Genomic DNA, 16,584 nt, shown 5'->3' on the forward strand with positions numbered 1-16,584 from the left:
GTAGATATCTGTATGAAAGACAATCTCTAATTATTTTAATCAACATCAACTGACAATTATTTGAGTGCCTAATATATACAACGCAATGAGAAAGAACTTTCTACTTTTGTGGGGCAGGGGACAGTAAGTACAAAGAGAAGGTATCTGTTTAAAAAGAAGTTTTGGTAATTCCTATATTCTGCATCCACAAGATACCTGCTACAGTAACAAATCCTGCAGAGTTGAAGACAGTCACCAACTGAGGCAATTAATACTAGAAAAAATAGAGGCAGATGAGCACACAACTCCGAAAAACATTTCTCACAGTTTTATACTAACCTAACATCATTATCTCCAGTTAACATCTCATTTTCATAACTGATTTAGAATCTCAAGGTAGATTGATCTGAGAAGGGACTAACATCCAGACAGTGTGTTATCTCACAATGAACACAGCAATTAAAGTATGTCAGCCTAAAGTTTCCAAAAACATCAATAATTTTCAACCTTCACAGGAATCACATGCAAATTTCCACATGGCTATTTTTCCAGAACTGAAAATCTATGTTCTGGGAACATAAGCGACTGCCTATAGTAAAAAGTAATGGTTGTCCCATATGCCCACATAGAGGTATGGAAAAATGCCCACTGCCTAGATTACTTTTGAAAATACGTTTTTTTACTTTAACAAAATAAAACTAATAATTGCTAGTTTTAGGATGTAACTGGCTTGAGAGACGCTAGTGCCTGTGAAATGTAGATACGGTTATGGCAAAGTTGAAATTGAGTTTTAGTAGCTAGAAACAGCTCTTCTAATACACAAACACTTTAGGTGTTTCCTTACTCTATTTAAAATACTGATTCCAACCCTGAACCGTAAGTGGGTGGGGAGATGTGAGGTTGGCCAAGTTGCATGAATTCTAGAAAAATACCTTAAAGAAATGAAAGGTGAGTATAGTACAAAAAAAAAAAAAATCACCAAATTGATTTGCATAATGGCTTGAAAACAGTAAAATTTAGACAGCATTTCTCATAGTTACATGAGTTGTTGCTGGAGGTCTGCTTTAGTCTACAGCTTGCACTAACATATACTTTCCCCACACCTTCTCATTCTGTTTTATCTTAAAATTATTACACCAAATAGTATCAATGAGTTACGATATTTGCAAGAGTTGTTAACCTAATTCCTTTTGATAAATACCCAATACAACTTGGAGTTGTTAAAGCAAAACTATTTAAATCTTTCACTGATTATAATCTTTTATTCAATTCTGTTTCTAGGTTTATAGACTTGAGTCAACTGCTCAATTTTCACCATTCATTTTTTTAATATGAAAAATATAAAATCAATCCAATTTCATACAGTAATTTAGCTCCATCTGGAGCAAAAGCAAATGTAACCAAGTGATACTGCTGGTCTTCCTATGAGGAAAAAAAAGCTTAAATATGAGGAACTGAGGCTTATTTGGGGGTACCTGAGGGTAAAAGGACAAAGAATTGTTTCATAATTTGTCATTTTACTTAGAGTCCAAATGTTGAGGATTGAGACATTAAATGAGTCTTTTGTGTTGTCTTTTCTCTTAAAATAAAATTTAAAAACTAAAGGGAAACCAAAAAATCCAAGGCAGTTTGTTTCCTCTTAAAATAACACAAAGTGATTTCATCACTAAAGAAATACTTCAAAAGAGGGGGAAAACCACACGAAGGAAATCCGTGGATATGAATCCAGGCATCACACTATAAGGCAGTGAACAAATGGCAATGTCTCTATTCAGAGGGTGCTGACAGAGGGACCCACCTTGTCCTGCTGAAGGTTTGCTAGAGCTCCAAACAGAAGGGGAACTTCAGTGCTAGGTGAAAGAGCATGGTGGGATCTTAAGGGTCCTAAGACTCAGGCTGAGCTCATTTTTAAACATTAAAAAATAGGCATCTTGAACTCAAGTTCGAGATTCAAAGTTTTAAATTTTGAAGGAGTTGTATATAAATTTACTTTTTACTTCAATTACTAACCCAAGCCATGACAGAATGCATCTCTCTACTTATACCATTAAAAATTAGATCTTACTCATTTCTTTATGAATTACAAAGTTGTTTAAACATTGTAAACTTTGTTTGCATTAGTAAATCAATCCTTATAAAAATTCAGTGTTTTCTATCATAAAATATATATGAGAAAAGTGATATTAATCACCTAAGTTGAGAACTAGGAGTCATTTTGTAAGTCTGATGAATACTGAGTTAAGCTTTTCCCAAGAGTCTGAACTGTACAAATATTGCAGCAATTATTCACCTAAATATTTCATCCCTTTTTATAGGCCAATGTGTGCAGTTTTAAAAAACCCATTTCACATAATTTGAGATTCAACTTTTAAAATAGTTTAGCTAGAATATATACATATAGATATTACGAATACGCTAACAAAATGCAAAGGAGGATTGAGTAATAAGTTGGGTATCCTACTGGAGGCACCCCCAGGCACAAGCCAAAGCTACATAATAGGTAGGTCAGTAGCATTCTCTGCAATGGAAAAGAAACACTTGGTGAGGTCAAAAACAAACAAATCCTAAAGCAGGTGTACTTCATCATCCATCATCCAAATGCTGGTCAGAATCAATACTTTGTCAAAAATCTGACCCTGACTATTTGAGGAGTTTCAGGTGGAAACTTTTCTTAATTTTTAAAATGGAGCAGAGTAGGACTTTGTTTTAAAGAAATTCCTTTTATAGTCAGTTTTAATGGGACAGATTAATTCCATTGAAATTTTAATGATTATTTGGAAAACATGAAATCAATTAAAAATGATATATGAGTACCAAAATAATTTTTAACATCCTTTCTAAAGATATTTAACTGTTATAATGTTAACTGAAAGGAAGTAATTCTAAATCAATATTGGTTTTCCTCCCATTAAAAAAAAACTCTGGGGGCCATCCCAGCTGTGCAGTAGTTGGGTTTGTATGCACCACTTTGGAGACCTGGGGTTTGCGGCTTTGGATCCTGGGCAAGGACCCACATACTGCTCAAGTCATGCTGTGGCAGTGTCTCACATAGAAAATAGAAGAAGATTGGCACAGATGTTAGCTCAGGGCTAATCTTCCTCACCAAAAAAAATCCCAAAAGACAAAAACCCCTGAAATTTGATTGAACTGACAAGCAGATTCACAGAACCAACATTCAGTTAGTCTAAAATAACTAAAATTCTAATTAAAATTCCTTTTGAAGAAAAAATAAACAAATGGGACTTCATCAGACTAAAGAGCTTCTGCAAGGCAAAGGAAACCAGGAACAAAACAAAAAGACAACCCACCAACTGGGAGAAAATATCTGCAAATCATATAGGCAACAAGGGGTCAACCTCCAAAGAACTCACACAACCCAACAAGACAAAAGCAAACAACCCAATCAAAAAGTGGGCAGAGGATCTGAACAGACATTTTTCCAAAGATATACAGATGGCCAATAGACACATGAAAAGATGTCCAACATCACTAATCATCAGGGAAATGCAAATCAAAACTACACTGCACCCGTTAGAATGGATATAATCACCAAAACAAAAAAATAAATATTGGAGAGGATATTGAAAAAAGGGAAGCTTCATACCCTGCTGGTGGGAATGCAACCTGGTGCGGCCACTATGGAAAACAGTATGGAGATTTCTCAAAAAATTAAAAATAGAAATACCACATGACCCAGCTATCCCACTACTGGGTGTGTATCCAAAGAACTTGAAATCAACAATTCAAAGAGAATTATGCACCCCTATGTTCATTGTAATATTATTCACAGTAGCCAAGACATGGAAGCAACCCAAGTGCCCAGTGACTGATGATTGGATAAAGAAGATGTGGTGTGTGTGTGTGTGTGTTTTATATATATATATATATATATACACAATGGAATACTGCTCAGCCATAAAAAAGACAAAATCATCCCATTCACAACATGGATGGATCTTGAGGGTATTATGTTAAGCAAAATAAGCCAGACAGAGAAAAAGAATCACTGTATGATTTCACTCACATGTGGAAGATAAATTAACACATGGACAAAAAAAACAGATTAGTGCTTACCAAAACGCAAGGAGGTTTGGGGGTGGGTATAAGGGGTAAAGGGGCACATTTATCTGGGGACTGAAAAACAATAATGTACAACTGAAATTTCACAATGTTATGAACTATTATGACCTAAATTTAAAAAAATTCCTTTTGAGAGATATTCTATTAGTTCCTAGTCTAAGTTCATTGGAAATAACATCTGAAGAAATCAAAAACACAGAGAACGCTAGTTCATTAATTGGAATTTTCTAGATTAAAAAATGTTCCACAGCATGTTACCTATATTAATCAGTTAACTTAATGGCTCTTACTGATAAACTGTATATTTTAAACGATGCTTCTGTTATTTTTTGCAAAACACCATTCAACATAAGCTTTACTGCAAAATAGTTTTATCAGTTTGTCTCTTTCGCTCCATTACATTATATGTCCTAACTGTTTTGGTTTTTTTTAAAGATTTTTATTTTTCCTTTTTCTCCCCAAAGCTCCCTGGTACAGTTGTATATTTTTAGTTGTGGGTCCTTCTAGTTGTGGCATGTGGGATGCCACCGCAGCATGACTTGATGAGCAGTGCCATGTCCACGCCCAGGATCCGAACCGGCAAAACCCCAGGCCACCGCAGCACAGCACAAGAACACAACCACTCAGCCATGGGGCTGGTCCCTGTCCCAACCATTTTCAAGAAAAATTTTTAACCTTTAAAAAAATCCATTTGAAACACTGTAACTTGTGACATTCTATTCTCTAAAAACTACCGTTTTAAATCCAGTCTTTTAGTCTTGGCCATGTTACTTACCTGGAATTTTGTTTCCCCATTTCCCTAACGATTTAAACCATGGGGACTGGTTGATGATTCTTCCATTATCATTAAGCATTACAAAAGGAAAACTGATGTTGGCATACTTATTCCAAATATAGATTTTAATGGCACCGGAGCGATATCTCTCTCTCATTACTTTTAATCTTTTATAGTCTGGAAATTTAAAATCAACCCTTAGATAGTAAGAAAGTTAGAACAACACAATCTAATACAGAATCAATCACACTCAGCACACTCTGAATGCAGATACTGCTTTCATAATCCAGTTTTACAGTTTAACGGACATTGATTAGTATGAGAATCCCTCAGATCTGACATTATCTTGTTTCACTTAAATATTTGCCTCACGCTTCCATTTTACTTAAAGTTACCCTGTTGCCCACTCACCACAACACATATAAAATATTCTATTTTTCCTCTTAATAGTTTACAAACTGATGATTTTCATCATCAGTAGTGGATCTTTTTATTACTCACCCCACACCCCACTCCCAAAGTATACCAATAAGGATTAGATTAGGAAACTTAGTATCTTTTTAAAAAATGTGCTTTCTTCTCCCTGTATAAGAGCCCACTATACAATTTGTGAATGATACCTATTACATAGTATAGCACCTTTGTACCTGCCCCTGTAGGAATTCACCTTAGTCTTCCACGACCCTGCCCTGAACAGTTAGAAAAGTCAATAGCCAGAGTTTAAAGAAAAGCAGTTACCTTCATAAGACCAAATTATTGGATAAATGGTCTTATCATAATGGCTTAACATTAATATGGCTATAACATAGGGACCCATCCCTGTTTTCCTTTATTAACAATGTGACCTGATCACAACTTTTTAAAGTCTAGACTAGTTTTCCATATGTTTTACATATTTTATTCTGACATCATATCTTTTAAAAACAAAAGGACGCAAACATTTGCACTTTGTATCACTGACTTTTTCTTTAGATGTGGTTTGACTTCTTCTCTTCAGGCAAGATGTTTGTCACCAAAAAGCAAGGTCTCATTTTGATACTGCCCATTTGCTGTGAAAACCTCAGGTGTCATCTTCAAAGCAGTCCTCCAGTTGGGCTTATTCACTGATTAGCTGCATAATTTCTTCTAGGACATTTGTAACAGACACAACATATATAGATTTCAGTTTGGGTTTCTTTTCTGTATTTTCCTAGGTGTGATTCCTGCTTCTCGTTCATATTTTCTTTTCTTTGAATATATTGCACATATTTTATTTATTAAAAAAGGTTTTATGTCTCAGGCAAAAAGTTTTTCTCCTTCCCTTGGGAGGTGCTAATGTGTATTATTTTCTAAAAGAGGTAAGTGGTTGTCTGTGTGGCCATCCTCAAAGGGGACCTAAGGGAGAAAAAAAAGACCAAAGCATTAATTTTATTCCTTACACTATTTCCTCTAAACATAATGCATTACTTTGGGCAATTTGTTTCTGGGCACCAAAGCTACTATTTAGATTTAACAAAGATAACATGACTTAGAGATCAGCACCATTTATACTATACCACTTACAGAACTGACGGGTTTGTAGGATGCAACTCTGAAACGACAGTAAATTATTTCAACAATAAATTTTCCAATTCCATGTAACATGCCTGTAATAAAAAATAAGTTTATGTTTATGTTTTTAATGAAACTATTTCCTAAATTGTTATGTAAGAATTAAAAACTCAACTAATTATAATGGAATAGATTAAGGAAGGAAACAAGGCAGCTTGCTTTATTCACTTCCACAGCTCAAAATAACAAGACACTGAATTTTAAAACAAATGGATTTCTTTTCAAAATTACAAAGCCACATAATTTATTACTTGACAAAGCAAAAGAGACTTACTACGTCTCACACCCAGAAAATTTTGAAAAATAAATAATATCAGCACCACAAATTTAAATGAAGTTTAAATGAAGCAGTGATGAAGACTTTCATAAGAGAAGTTATTCATTCATTCGAAGAATATAATTCTAGGGCTCAGCCCCGTGGCCAAGTGGTTAAAGTTCCATGTGCTCTGCCTGGGCTCACATGATCCTACTCAACTCACCAGCCATGCTGTGGAGGTGTCCCATATACAAAAAAAAGCAGAAGAGGACTGGCACAGATGTTAGCTCAGGGCTAATCTTCCTCAAGCAAAAAAGAGGAGGATTGGCAGCAGATGTTAGCTCAGGGCAAATCTTCCTCAGCAAAAACATATATATATATAACATATATAACATATATACATTTATATATATATAAAAACATATATATAATTCTAAGTATATAAACTACCCAGCTCCATGTAATACTGAATAAGGGTTGGGGATAAAGAAGAAACTGTTTCCTTTCTTTATCTACTGTACTTAACTCTCAAATTTTCATGATTACAATTCTGCAAGTTATCTTTGAGAGAATCCCATGATCCCAGGGCAAAAAAGACCAAAAATCATAAAAACAACATTGACTGAAAAATTTGGTTTCATGTACTGCATAGTTCAAAGTACCATAAGATATGATTTATCATACTATACAGTTAAATTACCTTAAACGAAAAAGAAAATTTACATTCAAATGAAAAAGAAAATTTACATTGAAGTGTCTACTATTTCTAGGCATTTTCTCATCTAATCCTATAACACACTTACAAGTTAGATATTATTTCCATTTTTTTCTTTTTTTTTTTTATGAAGAAGATCAGTTCTGAGCTAACATCTGCTGCCAATCCTCCTCTTTTTGCTGAGGAAGCCTGGCCCTGAGCTAACATCCGTGCCCAGCTTCCTCTACTTTATACGTGGGACGCCTACCACAGCATGGCTTGCCAAGCAGTGCCATGTCTGCACCCAGGATCCGAACCGGCAAACCCCGGGCTAACGAAGTGGAATACTCAAACTTAACTGCTGCGCCACTGGGCTGGCCCCAATTATTCCCATTTTTATAGATGAGAAAACAATTTCAGAAAAGGCAGACAAGCTAATCAAGGTTACCACCATGTAAATGGCAGAATTTGGATTCAATTCTAGCATCTTTCTAGTTCACTAAGTAATTTCCCTTAAATCACTGAAGGCAGGAACTTAATTATGTTTAATGCTTAATCAATCCAATTGTGGAGGTTTGGAATTAAATCTTTTCACCCTGAGCTAACATCTGTTGCCAATCTTCCTTTTTGTATGTGAGCCGCCTCCACAGCCTGGCCACTGACAGACAGCAGGTCCGCGCCTGGGGAATTGAACCTGGGCCGCCAAACAGGTGCATGCTGAACTTAACCACTATGCCACCATGGCTGGCCCTGGAATTAAATCTCAAGGTAAAAGTTCTTTAAATATCAAAACATGAGAATGTGTATATTTCTTGCCTCTTTTAAATAAAAGCATCTGAATTTCAGGGTCAGGAAAACTTTTAGAAATTAGACAAAAAAGGAATGAATCTTAACCTGTTGTTGAGAAGATTCCTCCAACAATTCCACAGAGTCTTACAAAAAACTGCCAGAATGGCATATGCTCCTCAGTGACTGTCACCATAAGAGAACTGAGATCATATTTCATAAATATCCCAGAGACTCCATGGCTGCCTGCAGCATGGTTAATGACACGTTCCTAGAAGGAAGGCAAAAGGAAGGGGCGAGATAGGGGAGAGAAACAGGATTCACGCCATCTGGTTACTTGCACTCAGTCAATATGAAGCCCTACAGCCCTGACGCACGAGAGGGACATCCAAATCTCTTTATCAATTGTCCAATTAGACTAAGCTCTTCAGAGCCAATCAAATCATTCTGTATTCTTTGAATGGTTAGCTTTTGAAGCAATTAAAAGAGCAGAATCATTCTTTCCTATTTTCTTAAAAAGTTCCCTTCACATACAAGTTTTCTATTGAGCTCAAGAGCTTACAACCGTACGGCACATTCTTCGTTGACCAAATCAATAAAAACTTAAGTTCATATTTTGACATTATTTTTATAATATTTCTTTGCTAAGAATTTATAAAATATAATTGCATCTTGTCATTTAAATGGTCAGATTTAAAACCAAATCATTTCACTTTCTGTCCATTTTAAACTATATGAGATACAACACAGGAAGAAAACACAATGCATTAATTTGAAAGATATCAATATTTGAGCTACCGGTTCATTTTTTTAAAAAAATCTTCTTCTGAAAGGAATGTAGCTAAAATTATAAACCTACCAATGTGCACACTGAGTCAGAAAATATTCTATTTCATTCCATCCTGTTTAACACTTCAAAAATAAAGTTTGTAAACTTTCTAGTAAATTTCTATTATAGCTCAAAACACAAATGTAACAAAGCTACCACAGGGCTTTGTTAGGATTTTTGTGCCAGGCTCTATCTATTTTTGCTAAGACATCTAAACTGTAAGCTTTCAGAATAAAAATACGAGGGAAATTAAAACAATTTTATGTGGGGCATTACCAAACCTCTTTCCTTCTTAGTACCAAGAGCCTTGTAACCCACTGATCAAGTTTCCAATAAGGCAACTTCATTTTACAGCTCTGGTATGTTCGATATCATGCCAAAATTATAAACACATTGTCACCATCCATATGGGTGGAAGCTGTTTCAGGGATAAGAGTGCCTATGTAAGAAAAGACTAGTAAGGACTCACTTCGGGTTCCAGGACCAACGAAGGTCAGCTTTCCACCTCTCCATCCCCCTCATACTCCATTTTACCAACTCTAGTTACACTCCATTTTTTTTTTAAGTGAAACACAACTATTTTAGTCACTCTACTAGCACAAATACACCCTGCAAAGGTGAAATGCTCTTGGATTCTTTTTTGTCTTTTTGACTTAATTTTGTTATTTAAAATACATCCTAGAGACAATTTCATATCACTATATAGGTATCTCTCTCTCTTTTTTTTTAAAGTTGCATGTTCCTCATCGTGTGGATGTGCCATTTGGGTTGCTTCTAATCTTCTACTATAACAAATAACACCACAGAGAATAGCTTCCTATGCACCTCATTTTTGTATTTTTTCCACTGTATCTTTGGATTCAATTTATAGCAGGAGGGTTGCCGGGCCAAAGGGTAAATACATATGTCATTTTTGCAGAGATTGCCAAACTCCCTTCCACAGAGAATATGCCATTTTGCATTCCCATAGCAATGTATGTGTTCCTCTTTTCTCCGAAGCCTTGCCACTCTGTAGACTGTCTGATGATCAGGTGTTGCCAAACTTAGTGAGAAATGGTAACTCTAAGATATGAAATGCTGAAAAGCACAATATATCCTTGTATACACATTACCTAGTTTCTCTCTCTCTGTTTATATACACACACAGTTACACATACTCGATCTTTCCCCTGAACCATTTGCAAAGTTATAAAAACATGACACTTCATTCCTAAAACTTCAGTATTTAATCTCCTAAGAATAACAAAAATCCTACAATTATTGAGGACATAGTAATCATAAGTTATAAGACTATCAAAAGAAAACTCCATATGAAAGAAAGCAAGTTTTTAAAAGCACTTAAGTTTTTCCTTGGAATTCTTCTGGATACTAGTATTTGAATATTCACTATTCTTCAATGCAATAATAAGAAAATATGACCCCAGAGTAGATGAGAAATCTGTCAAACTTTCCAATTCTAAAGCTCTGCTCCTCACTGTCAGTATTTCTTTCTAAGGCCACTCCATGCTGATGGAGCAGAGCATGTGTCCTCTCAATTAGATGAGTACGAAGCGCTGACTTAGGAAAGCAAACCCTCGAAACCTGCTAGCTGAGCCACAATAATCATGCATGTCCCAGGGTACATTACATAAAAAATACATAACACAGAAATCAGAGAGTCTGCTGGCACATAAGAACTGCTTATACCAATATATGAGGAAATGCTACAAAATTAAGATACTAAAAATAAAGTAATTAATAGTATCATAGTTTAATAATTTTGTCTTAATTGAATAGGATACATTCTCTATGTTAAAATGTTAAATACACACTTTTTAAAATTTTAAAAAATATTTCAAAAATATACTTTTCTTGCTCTAAAACATACTAATACCCATTTCTGATACTTTACTGTCTTAAAATAAAACATTAATACATTTCAAAACTTCCACAAATTCTAAATGGGGGAGGGCACCAAGCGAAACTCCATTCTTCTTCTGTAGCAGGACTAGAAAACACTGAAAACAATCATTTTGCCAGTTGGACTCAACTTACCCTTTCTGTCACAGAAAACTGATGGGTGTCTGCTGAAATTTTATACGTGTGTAGTTTTGTTGGCACAACTGTAATAAAATATTGGAACATCTGGTTGTCTAGAATAAAAACAAAATGTATTTTTTTCCTCAATCCAGTAACAATTAAACTACTGCCAAATAGATCCTCCTTCCAGTAAGTACAACTAACCTGAAATTTAATGGTACTTTTGATAACATCTAAAAAATAATAATTTTATAAGAATCAATGAAAACAATATACTCATACTTGGTAAAACAAGTTCTTAGTAAGCATAAAATAGTCGCACACACAGACATCTATTAGAAGATGTTTAAAAAGATGAACTAGTGACTTAGATATCCTTTATAATCACTTAATCACTATCATCCTTTTATCAAATATGGAAAAGAAAAGTAGCATTTCTACATACTACAGATATTAATAAGAATACAGTTATAGTAGTATAACCACCACAAGACAAATTTCAGTTTCTACTAATATCTTAAGATATATAAATAAACCAAAATTGAATTAGCCAGCCTTTGGATAAATATAAGGAATTGATACCCAAGCAGGAAGATAACTAAAGAAACTACTCGGGAATGGCCTGGGGTTACTGTGTCATCAAAAGGATCATATGTATGTAGTCATTAGGCTTTTCTAGATTTAACAAGTCATAAATATCATTATATTACCAATTATTAATTAATTTTAAACAAGTAACAGTTCACATAATACAAAACACGTTAATTCTCTAGAAGTAACTATATTCTAGAAAATTGAGAATTAGATATATCTATCTATAGTTTCAACTAGATAATAGGGCCTCATTACATTTGACCTGGAAAGACTTCACACCACATGGTAATAACTGGTTGTGAAAACTGTGTAAACAAATAAAATGCATCAACTTTAAACGTATGGTTTGACACATTTTGACAAATGTAATCACCCATTTGATCACAACAATCAAAATATAAAACATTTTCATCACCTCAAAAAGTTCCTTCGCACCCCTTTGCAGTCAATCCCCGCTATCTCTGGCCCTAGGCCAACCACCTATCTACCTCCTGTTGTCATAGACTAGTTCTGCCTAGCCTAGAATTTCCATTTATGGAAGTAGACAGTATGCGCTTGTGTGTATCTAGCTTCTTTTGTTCAGCATGAGTGAATTTTTATTTCCATCAATCCAGTTTCTCTCTTATTTCAGTGGAATTCAGAACAGGGGAAGGAGAGGTAAAACTGCAAACAGGAGGGAGAGAGCTAAGAGCCATGGTCTCTTCAAACACCAACATTAAACGACTTTCTAACAAAATAAAGCAAAGCCTGTTTCAGCTTCACAACTTCTTATTCCACCTACGACTTGCACAACTATAACTGTCAAAAACATGAACAGTTTTTGACTAGTTCTTCTACTAACTCCAACTAAATATCCTAACTATTATCACAGATAGTATTAGAGCAAAAGGGTGTTAACTTTGTCCACCACCAACAGACGGCTTGTTGGTTGAGAACGGGCTTCAGCGTTTTCCTTTGAGTTGCTCTTTGATGTAAGGTGAACTGCTTGATTCGTGCTTAGTTTTCAGGTGTTTTACAAGTCAACTCTCCCTGTCATAAACAGAGAGAGAGAGCTGAAAGTGCTAGGAGAAAAAAGTATTCAAGTATTAAGTACTTACGAAAAAAAGATGAAAGTGAGAGTGGTGAAACAATAACCAATGCTGTACACACGGGCGGGATAATTACACTTGGGGGAAAAACGAAGGACAAAGGCAATCTCACCACATATGACGACTGAGGTGTCAATGTAATAATAACTAACAAGGGTCAAAGAAACATAACAGGAAAAATGGGAAACCTTCTAAATGTGGCCAGAGAACTACTGAAGACTTATTTATTTAATGTTAATTCAAGAAAAGGCTGTAAGTTCATTAAGTAACTCAATGGCCAGGCCCAGGAAAATGCTACTGAATGAAATTTTGGTGCAAGCCACAAATTGTTCCAAAGGTTGTAGGTCTGTCCAAATCTGCATAGCATTAAATATGTAACTGCTAAGTAATCCCCTCAAAACTTCTGGAAAGGGCTGGCCCAGTGGCCTAGCGATTAAATTCACACGCTTCACTTCAGTGGCCCAGGGTTCACAGGTTCAGATCCCAGGTGTGGACCTACCACACACCACTTGTCAAGCCATGCTGTGGCAGCATCCCACATACAAAATAGAGAAAGACTGGCACAGATGTTAACTCAGGGCCCATCTTCCTCACCCAAAAAGAAAAAGAAAGGGTTCAGCCCCATGGCCAAGTGGTTAAAGTTCCATGTATCTCACTTTGGTGACCCAGGTTCATGGGTTCAGATTCCGGGTGCGGACCGGCTAGGCTTGTCAGCCATGTTTTGGAGGCATCCCACACACAAAATAGAGGAAGACTGGCACAGATGTTAGCTCAGGGCTAATCTTCCTCACCACAAAAAAAAAAAAAACTTCTGGAGAACATCAAGGAGTGGGTGGTTACCCGAACACAACAGATTCATAATGGTGATTTTCCTCTTTTTGGGAAAAAAAGGCCTAATAGAGCGTGTATTAGGAAGGAGAAGAGTATATCTGCTTTAAAGCTTTGAAAAACCTATTGACATTCATTTGGTGACTTTTTTTTTTTTTTTGAGGAAGATTAGCCCTGAGCTAACTGCTGCCAATCCTCCTCTTTTTGCTGAGGAAGACTGGCCCTGAGCTAACATCCATGCCCATCTTCCTCTACTTTATATGTGGGACGCCTACCACAGCATGGCGTGCCAAGTGGTGCCATGTCCGCACCCGGGATCCAAACTGGTGAAGCCCGGGCCACTGAAGCAGAACCTGTGCACTTAACCGCTGCACCACCAGGTCAGCCCCATGGCGGCATTTTATAACATAACTCTAAATACATCTTAGTCTTTCAAATTTAGGAACAAGTAGCCTTAAAGGGAACCTTTTGAAAGATTAATCTGTTTATATTTAAAATTGCTTCTGTACAAATTTATAGCTCATTTTAGCATCCTGACACAAAGTATTAACCAATATGTTTTCAAACAAGCATCTCAAGTAATATTTAATGCATTTTGGTGTAAAATGAACATATACTTAGATTAAAGATGAGATTATACTGAATAAAGCTTATAATTCTCAGAATGTTTCTACTCACACATTTCCAAATTTAGTACACTCATGGTTCCCTAAGTGAAACATCCTCAAACAAACATAAAATATTCATGAATGTAAGTCAGTATTCGAAGTAAAACATCTTTAATGCATCTGATTACAACACTATGCTAAAAGAGTAAAATACTGAAAAGAATATTAATAAATCTATTTGAATTAATAAAAAAATAAAACCCTTAATTAAAGTTTTACAAAGGCTAGACTTCCTAGTAGCACAGGATGCTTTAGAGATCCTTAGAAGGTCCTACAGGCAGGGTGTATCGTACAATATGATTATTTAAGTAGAGGAAAGGCACTCAAAAACCTCCAGGAAGAAGGACTACAGATCTTCCTCAATTTTTGATGGGGTTATGTCCTGAAAAACCCATGATAAGTTGAAAATATCATAATTCAAAAATGCATTTAATACACCTAACCTACCAAACATCACAGCTTAGCCCAGCCTACCTTAAATGTGCCCAGAACATTTATATCACCTACAATTGGGCAAAATCCTCTAACACAAGCCTATTTTATAATAAAGTGCTGAATATCTCATGAAGTTTGTTAAATAATGTACTGAAAGTGAAAAACAATGGTAGTATGGGTACAAAATGGTTGTAAGGGTGTCAGTCATTTACCCTCGTGACTGCGTGGCTGACTGGGAGCTGCAGCTGCTGCCACTGCCCAGCATCACGAGAGAGTACCTCCTGCAAGTCACCAGCTCAGGAAAAGATCAAAATTCAAAGTACAGTTTCCACTGAATGAGCACCACTTTCGCATCATTGGGAAGTCAAAAAATCATAAGTGAAACCGTCTTAAGTCAGGGACTGCCTGTACTTGCTACGAAAGTAAGAAAATAATCTATCCATATTTGGATAAACTGAGATTTTAAATGAAATGGTTAAAACAAACTGTGATAAAAGGTACCTGTGCTATCATGTACTGCTTCTGACTGTTAATAACCAAACCTTTCTAGAATAACTCTAGGTTTCTAATGTTTGTTAAGTTCTCCAGAGAGGTTTCTAAAATGGTAAATACACATTTTAGAACTTTGAACTGTACAAAGAACTATACAAAGAAGAATTCTTATAATGTTAAAACTTTCTTTCATTCTTAATTCTTTCTTTGGTGAATATGGAAAAGTAGTTATGCCCTATAAACACATTAACCTTTCATATATTTAGAGAGGTTTTAAATTCTACTTCTGCTTACTTTTACCTCTAATTTCTTATCCTGCTCTATGGCTCGTTTTTTAACATTTAAGTTTTATCTACCATTAGGACAAATTCTCTCCACATACAACTCTACCTAAAGATTAGCAACCACTTACACCACTTAAAGATTTATACGTTTGTCTGTTACAAGGGTGTGAGAAAGAGCATTATTAAAAATGCATTAATATTAAAGTTATAGGAACAATTGTCTACATCCAAATTCCAACAGTAATTATTAAACACTTACGATCTACAGCAATTTTTTCAGTTCCATCTAAAGGATTAATAATTCCTGGAACAAGCTCTCCAAAAGACAAATGATCTATTCTGTGAGAAAAGTTGTAAGCTAAGAGGCAAAAAATAAAACCAGTTAAATTAAGTAGAGAAATTAAATTATTCAAAACTACATTACAGATTGGTTCGCATTCTTATCTATTCTCAAAGTACCTAAAATCTGCAGATATAATAGTATAATATTTAAAACATTATTTTGAGAAAAATGCATATAAATATGTGGGAATTAAATGTATAAAGATAAGTAAATTCTGATAAAAAGTAATATCTAACATTTTATAATTATACATAAATTAACTTCTAAGAAATAATATCACATCTAATCCTGATAACCAAAATAATAAGTCTTTCCTGGTCCAAATCATAACAGGATTGTGTTGTGATAACAACTGGGATGATGTCCATGTAGTCAAATAATGAAACTGATGAGATATATTTTTAATACACACCACTCCTAAATGTGACCAGATTTTTTTATAGAATTTATTACTTGGTTTTGTTCTCTAAAATAGACTTTAAAAACTAAGTTTTACAACAATTGTTATACAAAACTAACAAATACTTTATATGTACATGTCAATATTAGATTTACATATTGAAATAAATTTCAAATATATTTCCTTCATTATTGATAAAAACTAGCAGAAAGGTGTACAAATTGATATAAAGGACACCAAGGCTCTCCTCCCTAACCTCAGCAACTTCTGAGCTATTGACTAAATAGAAATACAGGTAGCTCAAAGAAAAGAGAAAAATGGATTAGAGGCAATAAATTCAATCATTTCTTTTCTCCTTTGGATATCTGTTTTTGAAATAGCCCACTTTCAAAGCACTACCTTGCACCGGCGCTAAAAATAAAAACACACAACACTTTTTTCAAG

General features: G+C 35.1%; 1 protein-coding gene across 2 annotated transcripts in view; it reads right to left on the minus strand.

The window, feature by feature from the left end:
• Positions 1 to 4,938: 4,938 nt before the first annotated feature.
• The window catches only part of ERGIC2 (ERGIC and golgi 2), a 40,621-nt gene continuing 28,975 nt past the window's right edge, over positions 4,939 to 16,584 (minus strand). For both annotated transcript variants that reach the window (XM_008535266.2, XM_070620951.1), the window contains exons 10-14: positions 15,657 to 15,755; positions 11,024 to 11,121; positions 8,269 to 8,431; positions 6,377 to 6,459; positions 4,939 to 6,208 (exon numbers count right to left, since the gene is read on the minus strand). In XM_008535266.2, coding sequence (XP_008533488.1) covers positions 6,146 to 6,208; positions 6,377 to 6,459; positions 8,269 to 8,431; positions 11,024 to 11,121; positions 15,657 to 15,755 — 506 coding nt within the window. In that variant the 3' untranslated portion in view covers positions 4,939 to 6,145. The remainder of the gene's footprint in view (positions 6,209 to 6,376; positions 6,460 to 8,268; positions 8,432 to 11,023; positions 11,122 to 15,656; positions 15,756 to 16,584) is intronic.

This window comes from Equus przewalskii, chromosome 5 (assembly GCF_037783145.1).
Source record: "Equus przewalskii isolate Varuska chromosome 5, EquPr2, whole genome shotgun sequence".
Lineage (NCBI taxonomy): Eukaryota > Metazoa > Chordata > Mammalia > Perissodactyla > Equidae > Equus > Equus przewalskii.